Raw genomic sequence first — 26,388 nt, 5'->3', positions numbered from 1 at the left:
AAGAGAAACCAGACTCGGCCATCAACGGTCCTGATAGCTGCAAATGGAACAGTTGTCTCGTGCTGGGGAAGCTTGAGAGTGTGCTGTGCTCCAAGGTCCCGCCTTACCCTGTGCTCAAAACATTAGGAAGGAAGTGCCAGGCTACCGCATCCTGAAATATTGTTTGTGAACACTTCTTTCTTTTCTTGAACTATCCAAAACCCTTTTTGTATTAGTTCTAAGGTTTGGCAATAGGTTTCTTAGTATAGGCCCTTTTTATTTGACACAACGCCACTAGGACTGCTTTATTTTCATTTAATGGTCGACGCTTGCTCCCATCTTAGATTTAGATTAGGCGTTTTTCCTACCTGAGTACAGTTTAATAAACACCCTTGAACTATGATCACTTGTGTCTATCTTTATCTTTGCCGCCATGAGTTCCCTGCAGGAGAGAAAAGCCAAAACCCTTGCAACAAAGTTACAAGAACTGATACAGAAAGTAACCAAAGACTATCTAAAAATTGCCTATTAACAGTAACTCCAAATCAAAAGACCACCAGGCTAAGAAGCAACCATCCATCAGGAGAAGGGAGTCATTCTCCTGACCTTACTTATTGAAATAGTGATAGAGTTCTTTTGAATTAGTATTGGATAGCAGACCTATTCATTTGGACATTTTCTGACTGACAAGCACCTTTAGTTATTTACATAGGTAGGGAACACCCGATAGTGATAGGGAAAGTTAAGTCTTCTTTAATAAACAAATCTTGGAAATGTCCTCTGTGTCCACATCCTAATTCTGGCCTGCGACAGCACTTAGACTTCCAATGCCCAGATTACCTGCAATAATTAAACTGATTATTGGTCACATTTGATACCTGTCTATCCTGAACTTCTCATTCACCCACATTAACAGGGACTCCTCTTCCTCTGCCCTTTTTCTCTTCCCCCAAAACCTATGAGCGCCTTAGTGGCCCATCCTTCCTGGCAAAGTCTGGAGCTACTGGATTTGTAATGCTGTTAATCTAGCCTCAGTAGTGTTCGTCCCTCTGCATTTTCATGAGTGATGCACAGCTAAGGACACCTCAGTCAAATGTTTGCCTTTCCAGCGAATAAGTACGCTTTTAGTTCCTTCAGTATTCTTGGGCCACAGCCCAATTCCGAATGTAAAAACCACAGCTTCTGGTGCAGTACTTTCTGCATTGGGGATCTCTGAAAACAGATCCAAATATTTTGTCTCTTGAGAAAATATGCTGGGTTTTCCCCTGTGCTTTTCTTGTATGCGTTGATCTTGGTCCAGTTTGTTTGCTTTGGGCATATTTGTAGGATTGTCAAGAGTAGGCTGTTGGCAAAATCTTTGCATTCCTATGGGGTTCTTGCAAAGGCCAATTGTTTCCTTTCTTAAAAAAAAAGCAAGTGTCCGGATGAAAGACTGCTCTTAACAGCTGATTGAGATTGGAACAAGCGGGATTGTAACAGTCAAAATGGCTTGTAACTCTTGTTGAAATTTAACAGGGATAACCTAGATTTTAGGAAACGGTTGCACAATAATTCATAGATCTGTGCAGCTCCGGGGTGCTTGCACAGTTACCATCCAATTTCCTGTCCCCGGAAACTGTCCCAAAGGGTGCACTACAGCATTGGCTCTTGAGAGTGTGTTGGGGAACTCTTCAAAAGTTGGAAATGCATTACAAATAGGTGGGGCACCAGAAATATTAGAAATCAACCACTTATCACGCAATACATCAATAGCTGAAAGCCATCTCAATGTAGAGCTTCCCGGTGATCATATAGGTGTAAATAGACTATATGCTGGAATTTCACTGTGGGATGAATCTGGACTATGTCATTAAATCTGCCCACATAATGGTGAAGGGATATCCCCTGGAGCTTCTTTTCGGCAGGGTACCCCTTGAAGTCCAGATAGTCTACTGTAGCCTGTTCTTAGAGTCTGTAACATTTCTCAGACTTCAGTTCTCTGCACTGCTCTGGGAGTTTCCCTTGGGCAGCTTTCAGAGCTCTGGTCTTGGACTTAACACCTTTTAGGAACCTCTGCATATTGGTCAAAAAGGGAATCCCGCTGCTTTTGGTGACCCTTCCATGCCAGGGTTTCTAGAGTTCCTCATAAGTAAACGATCCTATCAAGATCAAATTGCAACTTCCTCAGAAAATTGCGTTGTGATATCACTACATGTAAAATAGTGCCATTCATCCAGAAATGTGCATGTTTATTTGTGTCTGTGCCACTCCGTTGTAATGCCACTGACAATGCTAGACCCGACACAACTCATTACTGACTGTTCAGCATCCATGCTCCCCCCAGAAGTCCTGAGACACGGTTCGTCCCCCATTAACATCAGTTATTCAGTAACCAATAACCATTCCACAAGCAACACTATCAAAACAGTTTATTCCTCATTATGTCGATATCGGCAGTGGTCGACTGGGTAGGAAGAAACTGATGACAAACGCACACAATCGGATATTGTTACTAGGATGGAAAGCTGAGAAATCAAAGTCTAAACCGAAGCAATGGGACTTTGGCTGCACAAATGAGTGGTTGGGAACGGCTGGACAGACAGACAACACTCTCATTTTTCAGCACCCATACGGTATTCTGTGCTGATGGCCGCATACAACATCCTTTTCCCATTTTTAACATCTTTTAATACTTGTTGGAGATGTAATGGGCTGTCTGATGGTTCTGAATTGTGTACAGAACTACATTCACACAAGAATACAGACTTCCTCCACTGACAGTAACCCATTAAACTTTGTGCGTGCATCCAAGTGTTCTACTATTCACTGTCCCCTGACCAGACTGGGGTTCAAAGAGCCCTCTCCTTACAGATCCAGACTGTTACAATATACAGCCACAATAAACATAACAAACTAAGACCAATTAAATTTATAATATTTACATAATCGTGTCAGTGAGTAAACGCACTGTTTCTTAAGTTGACAAAAGGCTCCCTGATCCACATGTGAGCCCCCACCCTCTAGTGAGATCCCCATTAAGACAAAGAATATTACCTCATTCGGTATGCCTGGGGCATTGTCAAGGTGCTAGTTCTCAGCTCTTTTGGGGTACATCTCAGAGTTAAAAAGACAAATTCTGTAGAAGCAATTAAACTCTGTACTTGAATGTTATGTGAGGTTAATTCCATTCATCTTTAATAGCAGCACTGCAGGGCGAACACAGAAACAGTGCACTATCTCCAAACATGTGCTATGACCTATGACGCTGGTGCAAATCAGACGCCTACCCCATAATTCCCCAGTTCCCTTGCCTCTGCTTGGAACTCTGCCAAATCCTCCTACTGCACAAACCTAATCTCCCTTTGCAGTTCCCCCGCATCTACCCTCTGTGAGGATCCTGAGAGGGAGGATCACCTGGAAGGAGGAGACTTGGGCAGTGCGGAATGGACGTCCTTACGTGAGACATGGTATCCCCCATTTCCCTTTCACAATGAACCCTCTATCCCTCAAGCCTTTATAGGCTTTTGTCAGCCCTTTCCCTCCCCTAAAACGTTCCACAAAACGCACCAGTGTGCTACTGGAACGGAGAAGAGGATAACTAGAACAACACCGCCTCATTTTGTTAATGCAGACACATATCGACCCCAACCAAGTATACTGAGACGAGGAGGAGGACAACACGAGTAAAGCAGGACTTCGGCATTAATGGTGAGCAGTCTAGTTCTTTTTGAAATACTTATGGAGGCAAGAACTTTAAAAGCTGGCATCAAGAGGGAAATGGAGTCCGCTGTGGAGGCCGAGTCAGCAGCCGGGAAAGCAACACCAGGGCAGTAGTGTGACAAGAGGTGCGCTCAAGACCTGTCTGCATATGCAGAGTTTATGCAGCAGGAAGCAAAGCCAGGGTGTGCTGGAAGCCGGTAGAAGTCAGCGAGACAGAGACCGGCGTGACCAATCTAAGCCATCACAGGAATCCTGACCTGTTGGTGGAGCATCGCTGGGAAGCCATGCCATGAAGAGACGCTGGGAGAGGAAAACGAGGTAACGCACGGGACAGCAAAGACCCATGGCGGCAGAGATCTTGCAACGCTGTAAGCTCCGACTGTTCATTGTGGGAGACACCATGCTGGCAGGCAAATATGCACTGAGAATGCTTTTGAAGGCCACACAAAATTAAAACCTTTACAAGTACTTTTTCAACAACGAATTAACTTAAGTCATTATGAATACTTTTGAATACAGAGCAAAAGCAGCTTTTTTTAGCACTCGTGAATGGAGTGAAGTATTGGCAAAATCAAGATAACACCCAGAAGGGTATGGTATGAGAAACATGCTAGCCAAAGCCAAGAGAAGACAAAACTTATGACTGTTATGAGAAACCAAGCATTGGCAATAGCCAACATAAAAGGAACTGTATTACCTGAGAACAAGTGCCTGCAAAGAGAAAGGAACATAAAAAGTTGTAAGATATGAGAAATCCAGCATTGGCAAGAGCCAAGAGAGTCCAGGGAACTGTATGTTAAGAGGAAATAAGCATTGCCAAGAGAACATAAGTAAGTTTAACAAGTGCATGGTAGCCAACCAAACCACGGTATAGTGTCGGAGTGTGACACATGTAAAGGAAGCAAGTACCGCTGCTAAGGAGAAACAGTGGACTGGTGCTGATGGAACAGAAGTAAAGAAAGAGAACCAGTTGCATGACCCATCATGGGTGGACCGTTGTTGAGATGGATTTCTGAACTCTAACCTGGTGGGCAGAGGTTCAGGAGGCCAGCCTAGTTTATTTGTATTTTGTTAATTTGTATAGCGCCTGGCCCAAAGGCATCTGGGCATGTATCTTAAGTTACAGAGACAAGTCATTTACAGACATAGAACAGATAAATATACAGCAGAGGTGTTGCTAGGGGGGGGCTGAGGGGGCTATAGCTCCGGGTCTTTTGGTTGTAGCCCCGGATAGAAGCTCAGGGGCTGCAACCAAAAGGCTAGCTAGCCCAGAGTTCCTCTAGTCCCGACATTAGCTTAGCCCCCTGATCTTTTCCAGACCGAGCAACACCCCTGATATACAGTATGGTAAGTACAGGCATGGTAAATTTTAAGAAGATACAAGAATGTGTGAATGGTCTAAATACAGTGAAGGTTACAGAATACAAGTGAGCTACAGAGATGCAGTCATAGTGCCGGTCAGGCATGGGCAGCATCAAAGATGCAGCAACAAGGTGTCTCGATTGTCTTGAGCTAAGAGCCACAATTTGGTATTACTCTTGACTGATTGAAAGGAGGGCTCAGCTCTAATAGAGTTGGGCAGGGTCTTCTATAATTTAGTGGCTAGGACCAGGAAATTCATCCCGCCAGCTTTCTGAAGCTTGAATATAGGAAGGGAGAGGCTATGTGCTTGGGCAGCTCTCAAAGGTCAGGTAGCAGTGCGAGGCGTATGTCGGTTGACCAATTAGGTAGGGGCCTTGTTGGCCAAGCACTTGTGTGAGGGCAAGCGTTTTCAGGGTGATTCTTTGCGCAACAGGGAGCCAACGTAGATTACATCTGTGGTAAGAAATGTGCTGATTTTTGGGAATGTTTAGGGCAGCTCTAATGGCATTTTTCTTTGTTACTTGCAGTTTATTTAGATTGTATTGGCTAGTCCCAAGATACGGGGCACTACAGTAGTCAATCTTTGACATAAGTGTTCTGGCCAGAGTGGTGTAATTGGCAGTAGTCAAGAAGGGTCTGCAGGATGTAATGAGTTTGCATGTATAAGCAAATGCTAAATTAACAGCATTAGTTTGTCTGGACAGAGATAGTGTAGAGTCGAGGTAAATCCCTAAAGTTTTGGTGTGCTTGGAAACCTCGATGGCGTTGCCGTCAATGGTGAACGACTTGCAGGAAGAGTCAAGTTTGATAAGACGTTGATGAGATCCCAAAATAAGGAGTTTCGTCTTCTCATTGAGGCAAAGTTCGTGTTGAGCCATCCATGCTTGAATAACCAAGTAGACATTGTTCAAGGATTTAGTGTCCACTGCGTAATCAACCGTGATGGGATGAGTATCTGGGCGTCATTACTGTAATTAGTGTACGTGACACCCAGATAGTCGGACATAAAGATGTGGTTTGGTGAACACGTTATAAAGTGTCAGTGACACACATGATCCTTGGGGGACACCAGAGTGAATGGGATAAGGCTCGGTAGATGCTGACGGGTAGAATACCCGCATAGTTCTGTTATCTAGGAAGGATCAGATCCAAGAGGTGGCAGAGTCTGAAAAGTGGGTAGCTGATTTAAGGTGTTGGCAGGAGTAACAAGGCCAGTTTCCAGTTGTGTTTCAGCACCTCAATCTGAGTTTTTAGGTCAATAAGGGTGGTTTCAGTCCCATGCCCCGGCCAGAAACCAGATTGCCTAAGGCCAAGGAGTTTAACTTCCAGGTAGTCCTGCATCTGCAAATAAGCGGCTCGGTCCAATATTTTAAGCATGAATGGCACCGTGTTGATGGGCCTGTAATTTGTTGGTATGCTCTGATCGAGGGAGGGTTTTTGAGCAAAGGGATGACCCAAGCGTTCTTTAGGTTATCTGGGACTATACCTGATTTGAAGGACTAGTTTATAAAGGCTGTAATGAATAGGGCTAGATCATGAGAGGCTTCCTTAATAATAGGGGCTGGACATGTATCATCTTGGCAATTGGACGGTTTGAGCTTATTGATGATGCTTTCAACTTCAGCGATGGTAAGTGGAGAGAAACTGAATGGTTTATGGTTGAGAGTGGTCCGGGTGTTTACGCTAGTGGGGGGATTCGGTTGCTGGTCTATCTACAGGCTTGTTTTGCTTACTTTGATTTTGGATTGGAGGGTGGCAATTTTATACACGAGTGCTTTTTGTATGTTCAAGCACCATGTCCTATCTTTAATGCAAGAGTCGGGGGGGGGGGGGGGTGGGGGAGGCTGGGGGGATTCAAGTTCTTTCAAAATCTTAAACAATTCTTTAGTTTTGGAGTCTGCTTGTTGTATACATCTTTTTTGGCTTGGAAGATAGCCTCTGTAGTTAAGGTATGCTATGATGAGGCTATCCTTGTGGACGTCAGAAGGATGAATTTTCCATCGGGCTTCAGCATTATGTTTTTCTTTACGTAGCACTCTCAAGTGCGGCGTAAACCAGGAGTTGAGATGTACACGTGGTTTAGATTTCCTAAGTTTAATTGGGGCAATGGAGTTCAATGCTGTGATCATAGCATGGTTATAGGTATCAAATAGTATGGTGGGGTCAGAGCATGATACGGAAGCTTTGTTGAGGGTGGGAAGGATAAGTGGCAGTATTGGTTGTTTCTAGTACGCAAAGCGGGAGCAGTAACCTGTTTGGGGCATTGGTTAGCTTTTATGTTGATCGTAATAATATGATGGTCTGACCAGGTGCAAGGTGAGTTGGACTGTAGGCTAATGTTACAGTTCGTGTCAACTAACCAGTCAAGTGTCCTCCCCTTGATGTGGGTAGGTTCTTCAATGGGGTGAGTGAAACCCAAGTCCGTTAAAGTGTTGCCGATGTCAGCTGCAGTGGGGTTGTTCGGGTCTTGGAAACCCAAGTTAAAATCCCCAAGTAAGATAATTTGCAATTTATTTTTAGAATTATCCACTAATAAGGATGTAATGTCATCCGTGGAGGTGGTGACAGGGCTGGGTGGTCTTTAAATTAGGTGTAGGGTGTCAGTTTGGTTGGGTGAAATGGGAAGTTTCACTGAGAGTAGCTCAGCTGAAGTAATCTGTCGGTTGGGCATCGCTCTGAGCCCAAGTTAATTTTTATGGATAAAGGCGACACTGCTGCCTCTCGATTTGAGTGGTGTTGCGCTCGCATCTGGAGATGGTGTTACCCGTGGGTATGGCGAGGGAGAGTAGTGGTCCAGAGGCCGCATGTAGCCATTTCTCAGATATGGCGAGGAAATCAAGCTCTTGTGTAGCGATGAAGTCTGCAATGTCCAGCGCATGGGAAGGGAGGGACCTAGCGTTGATCATGGTGCCCCTAATCAGCGTATCTTTGGGTGTATGGGGTAGGTGGTCATGAGTGGACATGGGTAGGGAGGTGGTGGGCCCAGGGTGTCTCTGGCTGGGAAGTGGAGATTTTGCAGTGGTACAAGGCTTCTGCGTGTGGATGGCTACGCAGTGGATACTAGAGCCCAGGCTAGTGTTTCTTAGGTGCAGCGCGCATGGTTGATTGGGTGTTGGTTTCATGGCAAAGTGTTCTAGCCATAAGGCAGGGGAGTTTAAGTAGGGGTTGGTAGGTGGCGGTGTGGCGCTAGGCAGTGTGTTGCTGTTAAGATACCTTCCCGCGGAAGGCCTTGGGAGGAAGGTAAGTGGTGTAAAGGCCAATTACGGTTGGCGCTACTGGCTAGGTTTATCATCATGAAGGTAGGTATCTCAGAGTAACTCAAAGTGGGATTGGTGGAGTGATGTGGAATGGCGCTATGGGTGGTGACCAAGCCAATGAAGTTAATAGTAGGATTATCGTAAGGCGAAGTAGGGAGAAAGGAGTGCCGTGCCGGGCTAAGGAGTTTGTGGTGAGCAATAGTGAACTGGAGGTTCTAGTGCCAAGTCACAATAGGGAAATAGTGGCTGGTAAATAGTTATATTATCAATCAGGTGGAAGTCTGGTAGACAAGTCTAACATATTACAGAGGCAGCAAGGCAAGTAGGCTAGCAGCAAGTCGCAGTATGGAAGCGAGGTAATCCGAGTTTGTTCGCTTAACAAATAGATATTATAAGTTAAAATTACTGCAGCATCAATGTCATTAAGTACAGCTAGTTCTAAAATATGGGCAACAAGTGTGAGGTAACATCAAGGGGTAGTTCAGCAAGTGTTAAAGCATTTCATGGCCAAGAAAGGGCAGCGGAATGCAACAAGGTCTGCATACGTAGAGCATTTCATGGCAAAATGTAAGGCAGAAAATGCAGAGTAACAGCTGGGCTATGTAAGGCATTTCATGACAAAGTTCAGGGCAACAGAATACAAAGTAGCGCCAGTGAGTAGTTCAGCATAAGCAAGGGTGTTTCGTGACAACATGTAGTGCAGCTAAATGCAAAGTAATACCAGGTGTGGGTTCAACATGTGTTAAATCATTACACAACTAGAGTGCGGCAGCGAGATGCAGAGTAACACTAAAGGCTAGTTCGGCATAGGTTAACATATGTTATGTCAGATCATAGGTGATCACATTCGTGTATTACAAATATGAAAATGCGTCACAAGCAATAGTTGTGTAACACAATGAGTTACCTCTCGTAATGGTGCTGTGGAACGAGATGCTATGGTTGTTAACGTCAAGCTTGGCAAATTAGTGCTTGCAAATTGTTCCGGAAAGCCATATGAGAGAGGCAGCGTTTCTGGCCCCACGGCCCTGGTGGCCCTGGAACGCCACGACAGGCTCAGGGCAGGAAGCCTTTGTTTCTCCACCTTCGTTGCGGATGCCGTCTTGCGTTTGCTGGTGAAGGGGTGCAGGGATATGCTGATGGGCAGTCAATTCACACCAGGCAGCAACGATTTTTGGCAAGAGGTTCGAGGACCCTACAGGTCGGCCATCTTGGTGTGGTCGGACCTCGTAAGGCTCACGGCAACAGATGATCACAAAATTAGGTTTAAAGTGGCGAATGCAGGTTGGAACTGGAGTTGGGTGCACAAACACGTTGCAGCTATGAGCCAACAGGCTCGTAATGAAATAAACTGCAGGAAATCAGGCAGCAAGTGAGCGGTGTGAGTGCATCAGGGCTCACCTCGCAGCTTCTGCTGAGGATCTGGTTTGATTCTTGGGCGATGCGAGAGCTCCTGCTCCTCACGCGTTTTGGAATCAATGAGGGCTCAGGACAGGAAGCCTTTGTTTCACATTCATATTGGTCGTGCCAAACTCTACTTTCCAGATCCTGCAGACCAATCCTTAAGACAAATATAAGGGGACAAAACAGTAGCTCCATTAGCAGTTCATAAGAGCTTCAGTACTAAACAAGAAATAAAATGAGATGGAAATAATTCAAAGAAAGTAAAAGTAATTAAAAGAATGAACATAAAAGAAAGTAAGAAAGATTGTAAAATAAAAAGTAAATCAATTGTTCTAAAAATGAAACCATGTAAAATAGAAAGTGAAAGAAACCAAGGAATACACAGTTAAATATATTAAACATTAGGAAAGCAAAATGATGGAAAACAAAGTAAAGAAAACCAAGTAAACGGAAGAAAATATAAAATAAATCTATAGTGTACACTCCACTGAGACTGCACTTGTGCATGTTTCGAACTTTCTTGCTGATGCTCTCCACTCCATACTCTTTTCTATATGCACTCGTTTGGACCAATCAACCACTTTCAACCTTTTGTCCACTCCCTTCTCCCCCTCACTCCCCAGGAACTTGGGTTTCATAAATCTGCTCTCACCTGGATTACATCCTACCTGGATGGTCACTCCTTTAAAATCACCCCCCTCCCTGTCAGTCCCACAAGGGTCAATCCTTGGAGCTATGTTCTTCAACTCCTCTACCTTTTCCCTAGGAAGACTTATTTTATCATTTGGCTTTCACTATCGTCTCTTTCCTGGTAACACTCATTTCTTTTTCTCCTTTCCTTCACCCAAGCCATCTTGGAACGGATTACCAACTGTTTCACTGCAATTTGTCACTGGATGGCTCCCTGCTGCCTCATGATGAACTATTCAAAAATGGAGGTCATCTTTCTTCCGTTTCCAGTGTCTTCCCACCTGACCACCTTACTCCCTCACCCAAGGCTTGCAACCTTGGGGTCCTCTTCAATAGCGACCTCTGTCTGCAACAATTCATCACTACCACTAATGCTCATATTAATCATCCCAACATTTGATAAATGTGTCAATTTCTTACTAAGCACTCTACAAAATCTCTCATCTCCACCCTTGTGCTCAGCACACATGATTGCTGCTCAAGCCTACGGCTCTGCTTTTCTCTCTACTCATTCCTCCCTCTAGACAAAGTCTCCAACTCAGCTGCCTGTAATCTACAACATACCCAGATACTCCCCCACTGGATGCACAACCGCTCTTCAAGTTCCTTCTACTTTACAAAGCGATCAATAGTCTTCCCTCTCACCGACTGTTTGATTGTATTTTTACTTACAATCTTGTTCCCTCCACTCTTCCTCTACACTCTGTCTCAATTTCCCATGCCCCCCTTGTGCCACCTCTTGATTCTGCTATTCCTCCCTTCTCACCCCTTTCCTCTGGAACACGCTTCCCATCACAATCCAAGTCAGCACTACTGTGGATCTCTTTACAGCTTGACTTGCTAAAGTGGGAACACCCTCTCCCCATCCTCCCTACTAGACCGCACCACTCTGTCTAGTGACACCTAATAGTATTTTTGTATATCTATATGGTACACTTTAGTTTGACTTACTTGCCCCCGTAGGTTAGTGTTTCCTCTATAAAATTCACCTGGTTGATATATATATATATTTAGTCCCTGGGTAAATGTCCCACTTTTCTTATATTTTTTTTTTACACCGTCATAAACTGGCTGTCCACTTATTCTCATCTATGTGCTATTGTACAGACACCCTTCATATGGAATACCTCTGCCATCTGTAAATGTTATTGTAAGTATTTTCTGATCAAAACAGACGTCCCTGTTCTTCAAATAAATACAATTACAGCTTACATCCCTGCACCCAGCACAACATAGAAAACAGTCTCAGCATCTCCCGTCTCATGACATCACGAAGATTTTAACGGGGAGAATGTGCCAAACTATCAGAAACCCTCCCTCAAGCGCTCACCGGCCTGTACTGAATGTCGCCACAAGTGCTACTCAACCTAGTTGGTATCCCTGCCACACATAAACCTCTCCTCATAACAGCACCACAAAACTCCACTCCCTTGAAAGAAAACCTCTGCCTCCCATCACACCTGCACCTTACCTCAAGTGAGCACCATTTGTAATACACGACATGAACCCCACATCAACAGCACTTCACACAATTTCACTAGTTGACTGCAACCTTGCAGGGCACCTCTTCGCTGGTGAAGGAACACACAAGTTGTTGAGTGGTATTTCTCTCTCCTGCAGACCCCTGCTGTCTTTTTACATTAGTATGTATGCTGCGTATCCTGTACTGTATGCAAGTACTCCATACTGGCGTTCCTGTTTGTTTTAATCACATCTTGTCGTGTATCCAGTGATTTTACCAACCATGTTTTTTTGATGGATTGTTTAACTGAAATCATTAAAAAATGAAAACAATTCAGTGATTTTTTTTTTTTCTTTTTCCGATGGATTTTTTTCGGTAAAATATCCACCTGGAAGAGAACAATCGGTCAAATCACAGTGAACCATCTTGTCAGTGCTCTCCCCTCTTAGTGGTCATTACTTCAATTTTATATCTCCTTAATGTTTCTGCATCTGCTGCTCTTAATGTGCTTCTGCTTGCCCTCTGCTTAAGCAACATCTCTCGTTAAGATGGATGGTATACTCATTGTTTGTGCTGCTCTTATCTTTGTACAGTGTTTGGGCATACAGCACTTTATACATTCAATAAACAAATGAGCAATCAATGTCTCCAATATAAAATAAAGATTTCTAAATGTTGTAAAAGTATTAGAGGTTCTTTGGCAGAGACTCATAAAAGAATGTGCCACTCGCTGCATGACTGTTTTGCTCTACACAACATGCTTTCTCTTGGGTTTTGTACTTGATCTGGAACGCATGAATAGTTAGCAAATTCATGTATAACTTTCACACTTCATCACTACTTCCTGACTTCATGTCTTTAGTTTTTGTTTTGTTTCAGACCATACATGCTGAACTCTCAAAGCTGGTGAAGAAGCACACAGATCAGAAGAACGAGGAATCTGCTATGTATAAGAAAATGCTTGGTAACACCGGGAACGAACCTGCATTGAGATCCACATCCAAGTCATCCTGGGTAAGAATAATTGTCTTGTGTTTCTGTCAGTGCCATTTTTAACCACACATAACAGACAGTTTTTTACATAATTTTACTGCGAAGCTCGATTATTTATTTATGTATATGGTATTTATAGAGCGCACAAAGACCGTGCGGTATCGAGGCGCTAAGGAAGGCGAGAGAGTGGAAAGAGAAACTAAAACAGAAGGGTCTTAAGATCCTTTCAGAACGGGAGAAACTTGTGGAGCTTGCGAAGATCTAGAGGCAGGGCGTGCCAAAGGGTAAGGGCAAGAACTGAAAAGGATCTTCCTCCAGATCCAGCACGAAAAAATCTGGGAACATGTAGCAGAAGTTTATTAGCTGAGTGTAGAGATCGATTGGGAGTTTAAGGCAGATTCATTTTGGGCTTTAAGATTTAGTCTTTGGCACATGAATTGCCATAATGGTTCCTCAAAATGATCTTTATGCTAATAAGAAGTAATTTAATATTCCATTTCCACCCAAAGAGAAAAAAACAAAGGTGTGAAATTACAAGAAGAAACAAATATCTCAATTTCCAGACATAAAAGCATCTATGCACAACATGTCTTGCTCCTTTTGCCCACAGCAGTCTTCCTTATGTGAATTTTCACTTAACAGCTTTTTAGAATGAATAAATATTCATGCTATATTCATACTAGGCTTAACATGCGTATTTAATAGAGTGGAAGCAGTTGATGTTTTGTATAGACTCTGTGTACATTGTTACTGTTACAACATGACAAATGCTATCTTTTTTGCTACTGATCTCCGGGTATCCTATTTTCTCTTATCACATATTATAGGTTTAATTGGCACCTTTTATTCACTGCTTGATGTTAAAGGTTTGACATTTAATTGTCAACACCAACAGTTCCAGGTCTTCTTAATTGGGACATCGATCATAAAGTTGGGTTAGTTTAAGGTTCTCCATGTTCCACAGTCATTAAAACTGTTTTCTGTTGTTTTTAGGTCATTGTTGACTTATGAGCAAAGCAAAAGATATCTAGCCAAGTCCACCAATACATTTCCATCTTCTGTGAACCATCATGCTCACCCCTAGGCCTAACCTTCAAAACAACCACGGACCATAGTTTTTTGTCGAATTGAACATGCCTAATAGTCAGTTACAGTACATTCTTCAAATTTTGGACCCACAGAGTAGGGGTTCTTTGCTCCTATTTTCCCAGTAGAATCTGTTATGATATGTCATTTATAACGCACCTGTTCACAAGTGTTTCTAGGTGCTATTCTTGTTAGCGCTTTACTGCAAGGAAAGGTTTTCAACAAATGCTTTCTGCTGCCGCTTTTCCTAGACATTCGATGAGGGAAACACTTCATAAGGTCATATGCTGTATGGAGATTGTGTCTGAGGCGGTGCCACAATAGCTGTAGCGTGGCTTGACACAGTGATGTTTTTGACACTGTTAGGTTCTTTCCTTCAGTCCGTCTCTTGCCTCTTGCCTTCCTTACTTTGCCAGCACAGCGTTCAGCGTTTTAGAGTGCTGGTTACCGGCCGCTGAAGCCTTTAATGCTAGATAGCGGATAGGTGCGGTTTTCTGCTGGAGACCCTCGCATGGAATACAGAGCACGCAAGCAGACTTAGGGACTGAAGGAGGGTTTGAAGGAGCATGACTTGCAAAACTAGGTAACGGCACTGTGCAGCCCTTGCCCTGATGGGGCTCATTTTGTTCTGACATGGGCTGCCCGCAGCTGTAGCCCCGGCCCTAGCCCCAGCCGTCTCAGAAGTGAGTGCAACCTACACCCTGCAGGAAGAAACGGGCACGGTTTTGCAGGTGTAAACTGTGGTAGGTAGGGCAGTGGTCGGAGCCAGTAACTTGCTGTGGGAGTTGTTCGAGCTGGGCAAGCTCCCCTTGAAAATGTCGGTGTGCATGTGTTGCACGAGGGTGGGTGGCTCTTAAATGCTTCTTAATCTGATACGGCCATGGGAGCTATTCAGATCAGCTAGCTAGCACAGCCCTCTCTTTATTAGGTGGTGCCAGCTACCCGCCCCTTTTTGATCCCAGTGGAATTAATCTGGTATTTTTGGGGTTTTCTTTTTGACATGATGGATACCACGGCGCCCCACCCCTTCTTCACAACGCCACCAGAACACAACAGGCCCAGAAAATGGGACGGCCAGGAAAACCTGGTAAAATGACTGCCCCCGATTTGCCAAAAAAATAGGGTTACAAAAGCCTTCAATAAAGTTTGGTTTACGGGTCAAGGTATCTTCCCCCAAAGAAGATTCCCTTGGCCGACCGGCTCAGGAGCATTGAAGATGAAGAAAGGGACAGAGCTGGTTCTTCAGGCTCCCCTCATTAGGCCATTCTAGCAGGGGGAGGTGAATTGTCGAATTTCCAGGATGTGGTGTTATAGTTATCCTCTTCTTCGTTCCAGTAGCATACTGGTGTGTTTTGGGGAAGGTTTTTAGGGAAGGAACAGGAAAAGGTCTGATAAAAGCCTAAAAAGAATTTCCAGTAGCTGGACATGCTCCAGGCCCCTATCGTGCACTCTTGAGACCACAGCAGTTCAGCAATCTTAGCCCACATCTTCGTTTCTCTCTGCAAGGGTACTCGGGGCTGGCACAGAGAAGTCTCATGCTGCCGCGAGGTGTGAAGGGCAGTGTGTAAGTGGTCCTTCCAGGGTTCCTCTATTACAAGAGATGCCTGGTCATTACGGGCAAAGTTACTTCAGTAGACGCTCCAGGGTCAGACTCATCTGTGGTGGAAGCCCAATATGAAACTGAAGCCTACCTGTCACCCATTGTTGTGTTGGGTATGGAAATTTCAGGAGGCAGCCCATTTATGTACGCTCAGACCGGACAGCAATAGCAAGCTTGGCAAAATTCCAGGCTGGGAGGTGTTCTGCTGTTTTTGTCCCCATCGGGAGGCATTCTGTCTAATCCTGGAAGTCTCTGGTGGTATACTTGTCCTGCTTTTGGGCAGTTCTTGAAAATGCATCCCCAAGGCTCAGCGAGGTAGGGAGTACAGGAGGCCTGGGCAGAGTCTGATAGCTTTCTGGGGCTGGAAGTCCAGCAGCAGGAAAATCAAGGCTCAAAGCAGCATGTCATTCTGGAACATGTTTTGCAGAGGCTGTCAAGCATGGAAAATCTGTTAGATCTTAGGACCTTGATAACCACCAAAATGGTATTGCGGGTTATTTGCTTAGGAATTATAGACCAACTGACCTCACGGATCCTGAGTCCATCTGGTGACCAGGTACCTACGCCTCTCCATGAACCGGGGGATAATTCAACAGCAGATCCCTCACCGGAGGCCTCTGCAGACCGTAACACCAGTTGGAGTGATGGTCCACCTGTGGTGTTTACAGCTAAAGTTCTCAACCGGGCAAGAGCAGAGGTGATTGCGGCCAAGTGTGGGGTAGGTGGTGTTTTGGAGGTATATGTCATTAACACCAGGGAGGTCTTCTTGACGGGGGCAGCTGTGGCCTTAGGCGACCTGGAGCTTTAGGTGGGCTCTTGCTCTCTGCACTTGAAAGGCTCCGGCGTCAGCACAGTGTGTTCATAAGGCCCTCCTGCTCAAGGAGGTGTACCATATGTCCTCATCCCCTGTACCCTGGGGTCTCGCTCCGGCCCTTGGCGCCGAGCCTGTGCAGTTTTCATTACTACCATCTATGTCAGCCCAATTGGCAATGCCTACGTCGATGCCATGGATGCTTGGAGAGCCCTCATCCAAAGTCATAGTCAGTTCCAGTACGGACCCATCTATATTTTCAAAGGCCTGACACATGGCAAAATCAACTCATATAAGAGAGCTTTCGTAAGTGCTTTGAGATCAATGTTTGGTGTGGAAGACATCTCCTTCAAGATTTTTTCTACTGTACGGATTTTGTCCAACTGCATGGTTTGTGGGGGCTGTAACTTAAATTCGAGTTAAATAACCTGTAAATTAGAGCCTGCGTGATTCAGTGCCGAGAGAGGTTGGCAAGTATGGGCATTGATGTTTTTTTGGATTCAGTGGCACTAACTTGTCATCGTCATGATGCTTGGTTTGACTCTATTGTCGCTGGGGTTGAGCGTGGGGTGAGTGGTGAGACATGGGAGTCTAGCACAGGCCATGTTACAGTATTCCCCTCTGGAACTGCACCAGATGCTCTTGATCAGTTAGTTAATCAAGGGAGGTCCTTTTAAGGCGATCTCCGGGGGCTACCAATCTGGTCTATAACTGCCCACCAGCATACAGGCTGAGTTGTCTCTAGTGGAGGCGGTGGGGAGTGGGTTCTGCACTTTTAAAATGATCCCCTGGAATGTAGGGGGTCAAAGTGACAATGTCTTACACAAGTAATTGGTTAATTATATTGTTGATTACAGTATGTGTCTGAAAGAGACTTGGTCCGAGTTGCCCCCCTCTTTCAGTGGTTTTGCAAGCTTCACTGTCAATGCTAAAAGACAGGGCAAAGGAGTGGGGGGATCGTAACTTTAATCAGGAACTCTCTACACTGGATTGAGAGAGTGGAGGTGGCAAACGAGTTTGCTGTTGTTTTGGAATCCCTCTCGTCTATGAGGGGTGTGTTGGTGCTGAATGTGTATCTGCCCCCAAGAAACTGCCTGTTAGGAGGTTTTCGATGGAGAAAATCCCTGGCAGAGTTGCTGGATCATAAGGTTTATGCCAATATTATAATTGCTGGGGATTATAATGCCGAACTGGGGCCGCCTGCTGGTGAGGATGCAGACACCCACCTCTTTGAAGAACAGTGTGGGATCCCTCCCAGGCAACAATTAAACAAATCAGGTGACCGAAGGGGTTGGGAGATGCCTCAATTTATGAAAGAAATGTCACTCAGTGAAACTAAATGGGGGATGCGTGGGGGACTGCCTGTTTAGGAAAATCTTTCAACGGGGCAAGAGTACATCTATAATTGATTATTGCTGGGTTGACATTTATTTCCCCGGATAATTAACTTTGAGGTCAGCACCAGGTTGGACAGTGATCACTTTCCCCTTGTTTTAGTATGCAAATATTCCTGTATGCTCACAGATCAGACGACAACAAGTAAGGGGTTGGCTCAGGGTTGTTCTTCCCAATTAACTCTGGAGCAGTGGGACTCTGTTTTGTCCTGTTAGAATTGAGGAACTTCTGGCCAATTTTGGTAATTTACCACAGGGTGGCCCTGAAGTAATTAGTTGGTATGAAGATTTAGTAGCAGCTATATCCTCTGAAAGTAAGAGCTTCCATCATCTTCATAGTCAGACTGTTAGGCCTGGAGCCAGGGGTGTGGCCTGGTCAGACCAGGAATGCAGAACACTGAAAGGGGAAATATACCAGGCAGTGAAAGGTGGCGGTATGAATGTTGGGCAGTTACATGAAACTGTTGGAGCATAAGACGAGGGAACACGCCCAATTGGAATTGTTGCATCTAAAGACTGTAAGCTCTTCTGGAGTTTAGTAGCCAGGAGCTTTGATTCCCCAAAGGAAAATGCATTGTGTTAAATTTCTGATGATAGTTGGGACGCCCCATTTTCTAGCATTCTGTTTGATGCAGGTGCCGCGGAGGCAGCTACCAGGGTAGTGGTAGTGTCATAGTCTTCACTAAGGAGGGGATATTGGCAAGTGTCCAGGATATTGCGGCAGGGAAGGCAGCTGGCCCGGACGGTATGTGGTCGGATTATTTAAAGTGGAGCCCAGATTGGTGGGCAAACATTTTCATAAAACCTTACAACATTTCTAGTTTCGGCGTCGTACCACTCTCCTGGCAAAAGGCCATAATCATTCCAATTTTTAAGTGCTCTACTCATGATCGCCACTTCTACCGACCCATCTCGTTGCCAGACATTTCTAGTAAAATGTTAAATACATGTCTTAAAAGTAGAGTGAAAGCACTAATAATATTCTACACCCAACTCAAGCAGGGTTCAGGAGTGGTTTCTCAACCATCGACCATTGTTTAATTTTTTTTTGATTTTAAAGTGCCATACGAATGCCGTTGCAGCAGTCTGAGGGTGTTGCAGAGGTGGCTCACGAAGGAGTTCCCCACCAAGGAAGGTGTAAAACAGGGTTACTCTCCGGCCCCTCTCTTATTTATTTTATTTCTCGTCGATTTCCATCCCTTACGGTTAGGGTCCAAGGTTAACCTGCCTTTGTTGGGGAAGATGTCTTTTGCAACCCTGTTATATGCAGATGATACTGCTCTTACAGAGCAAACACCGGTGGCACTCCAGCATAGCCTTTAGTATGCTGCCAAGTATTTTAGGAATAACAAGCTAAAATTGAATATGAAATAAAAAAACTAAATTGTGGTTTTTTGCAAAGGTAGGGAAAAGGTCCTTGAATGGTGAAAACATTGAGGTGGTGGATTCATTCTGCTATCTGGGGTTCGTTTTTGAAGGAAGTGGGAAGTGGGTTAAACATCTGGAGCTCATCAGTGCAAAAGCAAGGATTAGGTTGGGAGGCTTAACAAGATTCTATGATATGATATGGCATTTATAGCGCGCCTATACACACAAGTGTTTCAAGCCATAGGTTTGTCGGGCATATGCTCGTTAAGTGCTTAGACGTGTATAAGAGCAAGGTGGGGAGTGTTTTGTACGACAGTGAATTGTGGAGGTCATACAAAATGAAATTTTGAAGAGGTTTGCTGGCCTTACACTGGGAACACCAAACTGTGCTCTTCGTCTAGAATTTTGGATGCCCAAATTTGCAAATCAGGCTAAAATTAGGTTTGGATCCTTTTTTTCTGAAAATCTTTCAGGCTGAACCCAAACATGCAACACATTCTCGAGGACATGGTAAAATCCACACCATGCCCGAAGTGTAGGTGGTCTCCTGAAGGTTTTAAACTATTGAAGAAATGCGTGGTGGAATCAGTGGATATGTTGAAATGTGCAAGTTTGGTGGCTTTAAAATCCTCATTCACAAGGAGCGTACCTGGCGAGGGACAGGCAGAGGATCAGAGAGGAGCCTATTCCCTGGGTTCCCCGAGTTTGTTCTCCTCTTTGAGATGCAGTATTGAGTGGGGGGCGGTATGAGCACAATTCCATCACCCAATTGTCGGCGGCTGAGTCTGATAGATTCGCCTAGACATGCTCGCCCCAAAGGCTCATACTAATCCGGTAAAGGATGACCCTGCAAAATCATGCTCTTATGGGTTTACAGAAAATGTGACATTTTTTGCTGATCTGTAAATGGATTTGCGCAGGTTCCTTTTAAGGGGCCTTTTTTTAATAAAAAAATATGTTCTGGATTGCGACGGGGCTTTGTACTTCATCCTGAATTCTTTGGATATGGATTTTATCTATAAACTGCAATTATATGCGAGTCTTGCTCTGACTCGGCAGGCGAAGAAATTTGCTAATTTAGCCATTTTATCTCTGGGTTGGGGCAGGTGGATCGGTTTTGGTTTGAGGGGTGTGGGTTGGTTGGTTGTCTTTTAATCTGTAATTGTATTTTGATGTTTTTGTATTTGCTAATGGAGAAATCCGGACAAATAAAGTGTTCAATTCATAAACTATTGACAACAGCCTGAGATCAGTTGTGTGGGTAAAAGGGCCCCGATATTGAGTCTTGTATTCTTGCTAACACGTCTTTCAATACTGGTGTATATCACCTGTTGAAGGTACAGGGCCATCTGTCCTCTTTCCTTAGCACCTTAGTTATACTAAACCACCTCGTCTGGATGTGTATTGAGAAAATACTCAGGTAATGTATAGTGTTTCACAAACGTGTACTAGGCTGTGGCAGCCATTACATAATGGGCTTGGCTTCTTCTCTATCATGCACACAATTCTTTATGTTGGGAGCACTCTGCGTGACAGAGAATTTCCCCTACCTCATGTGATGCGCTGCCCCTGCAGGCACACAGGGTAACAAGGAAGCCTGGCTCATAAGGGTACATGTGGCATCAACGTTGATGCTCCTCTTCTGGCATATTATGTACTGCATGGAGGCGGGACACCAGGGTGGAAGTTGCTGGTTAATTTTGCTTACTGCTGAAAGAAGTGTATTCATGAAAAATAACAATAATACCCCTTGAGTTTTGTGTGAATGAAAGGGTCGGGAGGGTAGCTCAGTGGCAGCGCGTTTGTCTTGGAGTCAAGACAACGCAGAGTAACACTGGTTTGAATCCTTGTCCTGTGGTGAGAGACTGGTCTCTGGTGTGAAACGCGTAATAAAAGGTTAATTAGTTAACGTGTGCGTCTGAGTGTGCAAGTCTGCATGTGTGCATGTGGGGGACAGAAATACACCATTAGATCTGTTTTACATGGCAATACTGGCAAAGGTTGTACACAGGCAGCACAAACATGTTTTTACATTGTCAACCCTGACATATTTTGGGACCATCCAGCAAGAAAACATGCTGTAGAGTGCTTTGTGCTATTAATCCGATTTCTGTTGGAGTTTGTGCTTTCATATAGAACTCACTGTAAGGTGCCTTTATTTTTTTAATTTGTATTGCAAAAAGCTGTATTGCAAAAAGCGTGCCTTGATCCCATTTATTTTAAAAAAAGGTTTTAAAAAAGTTCTCGGCACCCGCATAAAATTGCCTGTGCTTGCTAACTCTGGTCAATATAGGAAAAATAGTTACATCCTCCACTTGTAAAATTCTGCAGCCGCCATTGACTGAGATTCTCAATACTCGTTCTCTCTGCAATCTACTCAGCAATAAATGCATTATGACGTGTCTTATCCTCTCATCCCATCGTAAAGGAGACCAAGGTATAGATGTTATGCAAAGTCATAACACTATCAGGCTAATGTTTTTGATTCTGACTAGATGTATTCTGTATATGCAGGATAACGTTATCAAACTTAGACATGTTGACACTTTTGCTTGCCCTGTTGGCAGTAGAAAGTTATTCAGTGGCTAAGTAGCGAAGACCAGGTTTTGTGGTAAAAGCAAATGAATTATGAGGTTGCTGATACATAAAAGTAAGTAAAGATATATATTTAAAATATATACATATCTGAAAGCACTGCAGAATGTTCAATGGTGTAAAACACCATGATTCCCAATTGTAACTTATGCATTTGATTACACTTTTTTTTTTAAACAGTTTTTATTATTTTAGAAACAAATAAACAATACAAACCAAACTAGCAGCATTATTTGCGACAGACACATGAACATCAATTAATGCGCACTACTGCTCCCCCAATCCCTCCCCCCCTCAAGAGCTTGTTTGCGTTTCTCATTCTGTATCTGCTGCATGCGGCCGGGTATCACTTTCTTCCGAAGCTGCGGAATCCATTACTGTGCCAAACAGTCCTGTTACTAACACTCTCCATGCCATCAGGTTACCCACTTCTTCCTCCCCGCTCTTGCCACATGCCTCCTGCCATACTACCGTTTCAGCCTCCACCCATTTTTGCAAATCCCGCCACCATACCTCAACCCGTGGCTTGTGGCACTGCTTCCAGCCCATGGCAATCCTTCGTTTTGCAAGCACACATGCCAGGTCCCTCAGTTTCCCAACATGTTTAGTATTCCGTGGTCTGGGAAACCCTCCCAACAGGTAGGCCCAGGCTGTATCTATGTTGAGCGTGGCCCCTTTATCCGCTAATTTTCGTGCCACTTCCCCCCAAACACCCTCAATCACTGGGCAGGACCAGAACATATGTGTCATATCAGCGTTGTCTTCATCGCATTTTGGGCATGCTTGTCTTCCTGCGGCACTTGTGGGGAACACGGGTACGGGTTCTCCATCAGTCGGCATACTCTACGCCACATCTTCCACCCAAGCAACATCATACCCGGGCATTCTTTCATTTCAAGTCTAGGCAACCAAATAATCTCCTTTAAGTAAAACGGAGTGCAGTCCTGTCCAAACAGCCTAAGTTCAGGAGTTACCTCATCAGAAAGCCACTTAGTTACATATTGCAACTGACCAGCCACATAATAGGCCTCAAAATTTGGCAGCTTAATGTCCCCTCTATCATAGAAGTTCTGCAGCTTCCATAGCGCCACTCTTTCGAGTGCCATGCCATAGGAAGTCTCTGCACATGCTATTCAGTTTGACAAAAAACTTTTTGGCTATCAAGTATGGTATATTAATGAAGAAATGTAACCGCCTGGGCAGGACCACCATTTTGAGCATCGCCCCCGTCCCATCATCGCCAGCGGCAACTTCTCCCAAAACTTCATACTTGTTCGGACTTTTCCCACAGCCACCTCGCTATTATGCAAGTGTTCCTTCTCTACCGTGTGATACACCTCTATTCCGAGGTAGCGGAAGGAATCAACCGCCCATGGTACAGACAACATTGGCAACCGCTCCAGAGGGGTTCCTCTGTAGCTTCCCAATGGGAACATGCTCGATTTTTGGGGGTTCACAGCTATGCCAGACAGTTCTGCATACCTTTCCATAACCTCTAGAATATATTGAAGATTTTCTTCCGGATATTTCAGATATAGTAGCAAATCATCAGCATACAAGGATATTAGATGTTTCTCGCCCCCTACCTCAATACCTATCATGTCATATTGTTGTCTGAGGTACACTGCCAGGGGCTCCAGGGCTAGAATGTATAACATCGGGGACCAGGGGCACCCTTGTCTGGTGCCCCTGCTAAGTTGCCATCTCTCAGATATCACCGATCCTGTGCGCACCCTGGCCAGTGGTTCACTATATAGCAATTTTGCCCACCTAACATAGCCCGGCCCCATCCCGTATTCCCTCAGGGCCTCCAACAACCATGGCCACCTCACTGTGTCAAAAGCTTTGACTGCGTCTAGGGACACAACCACCATTTCCCCCTCGCTCCTGTTCCCCTCTTCAATCACCCAGTGGAGTCGCCTATGGTTGTGGGTTCTATTTCTGCTGGGGACATAACCTGTCTGGTTCGGGTGTATCAGTTTGCTAATAACTCTATGCAGCCTATTGGCTAGGACCGCCGTCAATATCTTGCTATCCTGGTTCAACATTGACAAAGGCCTATAGGAGCCGCAGTTATGCCCCGGCTTGTTGGGCTTAGGAAGCGGCACAATTAACGCTTCTCTAAGCGATTCCGGCAGCCGGCCCATCTCAAAAGACTCATTGAGCATCTCTAGCATAGGGGGGAGCACTTCCTCTCTATATGTTTTATAAAACTCGCTAGGGAATCCGTCCGCTCCCAGGGTCTTACAGGTGGGCAGCTGCTTCACCACCTCATCCAATTCCTCTAAGGTAATCGGTGCGTCCAGCTCCTCCCTTTCTTCAGCACTAATGTTAGGTAATTCCATGTCTTTTAGAGTTTCTCTTATCTCCTCTCGGTTGTCCCCTTTTCTGTCCTCATACAATGTCCTATAATAGTCTAAGAATGCCTCGTTGACTCCCTCTTGGGTGTCAACTATGTCCCCGTCTTCTCTAGTTATCGTCCTAATCGGGGGCCTGGGGGTTTCGCTCTTATATAACCACACCAGCAAGCGGCCAGTTTTATCCCCCCCTGCATGTTGCCTCTCAACATACTTCTTATAATTAAGGTTGCAGAGCCTTTCCCAAAGCTCTGCACACCGCTGCTGTAGTTCGAATACAAGTTCTGCATCCCCTCCTGCCCTGTTGCTCTCCTGTTCCAAGTTCACTTCCGCTTTCTCTAATACCGTTAGGACCCCACCCTGCAGGCCTTTTGATTTAGCAATAGCAGCACCCCGCAACACCACCTTAAAGGCTTCCCAGAGCGTGCACGCTGAGTCCACACTACCTGTGTTTTCCTCAAAGTACTGTGTGATCGCATCCCTGATATCTTCCCTGAAGACCGGGTCCCGGAGCGCCTCTGCCCGGAGGCGCCATGTCGGTATCCGCGCCCTGGGGCGGCAGTGCTGCCAGCTCAGAACCAGAGGCGAGTGGTCCGACAGGACCCTCGCTCTGTAGTCTATTTGGGTGGTCTCGATCACCACTTCCGGCGTGGCAAAAATATAATAAAGTCTCGTATGCAGTTGTTGCGGGGCTGAGTAATGAGAGTACTGTGTTTCATTAGGGTGTTTCAGCCTCCAAACATCTGCCAGCCCGAAGTCGTCCAGTAATGTCTGCAATACCCTGGCTGCTGGGGTGGGCCTATCAATCTTATCATCGGATCTATCTGCCCTGGTGTTGAGCACTCAGTTGAAATCCCCTCCCCAAATAACCGCTCCTCCCACACACGCGCCCAGATGAGTACACAGGGTTCTAAAATATGCCGCAGTATTTTGGTTGGGGGCATACGTATTTATAATGCACACCTCTCTATTCTCCACCAAAGCCTTTAATATGACCAACCTCCCCTCCGTGTCCACCACCTCTTGTGTAATTTGTATCGGAACGTGTGGTGCTACCCAGACCAGCACTCCCCTAGCGTAGGCCGAATACGGAGAGCCTACTACAGTACCTCTCCACTTCTTCCCCACCAGTTCCAGTTTTTGCCGGGTCAGATGTGTTTCCTGCAACAGCGCAATATCAATCTTCTGTCTTTTCAAGTACATCATGACTTTGTTTCTCTTTAAGTAACTGACATTCCATGTTACGATCTTAAGCTCCCCCATAGCTCATGAGTGTCCTCTTCCCTTCCGTGTAGCGAATCCCCTTCACCCACGTGATACAGATACAGCTCTCCACCTTTACTTGTAGCCTCTTGTACAAGCTTAACTATGTACACAACAACTTCCCAACTTTCTCCCCCCACTTTCCTCCCCACTCTCCTCCCCACACTTTCCCCACTCCACACACCCCAACTGTTGCCCAGCTCCGTTCACGGAACTCAGGCACCCCCACATCTAGTCCTGAAAGCACCAAATAATGCCCAAAGCCCAGTAGGGTGAAGTCGCCCTAATGGCCACTTAACTAAAAATACTGTGGGGTAGAGAGATCCGCTCTGCAAGGCTCCCATTAATTCAATAATAATTAGAGCTCATAACATTTAGTGTAACAGTCTGACCTCCTTTGCTGAAGGTTGCAGAAATGACTATATTCAAGTCCCATGGGTCCGTGCCGCACCATCTTGTGGCATCCTCCTCGTGCATTACTTATCTCTTCCATGCTCTTTCTCCGTTTGAACTCCAGACTCCTGGGGACATCCCTGCGCATCGAGCCATCCCATAGCATCCTCCGGGGCCTCAAAAAACAAAGTTTTGTGTTTATGTGTAACTTTCAGTTTTGCTGGATACAGCAACATGTATTTGTGGCCCGCCTCTCTGTCTCCGCTTTACCGTCCCAAAGTTCATGCGGCTACGCTGCACCGACAGGGTATAGTCCGGGTAAGCCGTGATGTTTGCCGCTCCTCGTATAATCGTTCCTCCCTTGCGGAAGTGTTCCAATATCCTTTCACGGTCCCGGTAATTAAGAATTTTGGCTATTACCGGCCTAGGCGGGTTTCCTGGCGGCGGCCTCCTTGTTAGAGCCCTATGTGCCCGCTCTACCGCAAATCCTTGAGATAGGGCACCTCCGGGTATCTCTTGCAGTAGCATGGACTGAATGAACTCCGTGGGACCGTGGCCCTACAATCCCTCTGGCAGGCCCACGATGCGGATGTTGTTTCGTCGGGCGCGTCCTTCCGCCTCCTCCACTCTGCTCTCCAAGTTGCCCACTCTCTGTATCAGGGCATGCAATTCGGC

The 26,388-nt window shown here is 45.3% G+C and overlaps 1 protein-coding gene across 4 annotated transcripts in view; it reads left to right on the top strand.

Moving 5' to 3' along the window:
• The window catches only part of FKBP8 (FKBP prolyl isomerase 8), a 1,109,098-nt gene that overhangs the window by 1,015,728 nt on the left and 66,982 nt on the right, over positions 1-26,388 (top strand). For all 4 annotated transcript variants that reach the window (XM_069649288.1, XM_069649286.1, XM_069649287.1 and 1 more), the window contains one exon: positions 12,733-12,867. In XM_069649288.1, the coding sequence (XP_069505389.1) occupies positions 12,733-12,867 (135 nt within the window). The remainder of the gene's footprint in view (positions 1-12,732; positions 12,868-26,388) is intronic.

The sequence above is a fragment of the Ambystoma mexicanum genome, chromosome 1p, assembly GCF_040938575.1.
Source record: "Ambystoma mexicanum isolate Mex_15411 chromosome 1p, UKY_AmexF1_1, whole genome shotgun sequence".
Taxonomy (NCBI): domain Eukaryota; kingdom Metazoa; phylum Chordata; class Amphibia; order Caudata; family Ambystomatidae; genus Ambystoma; species Ambystoma mexicanum.
Note: the sequence above shows the minus strand (reverse complement) of the source record. Positions and strands in the feature narration are given on the sequence as shown.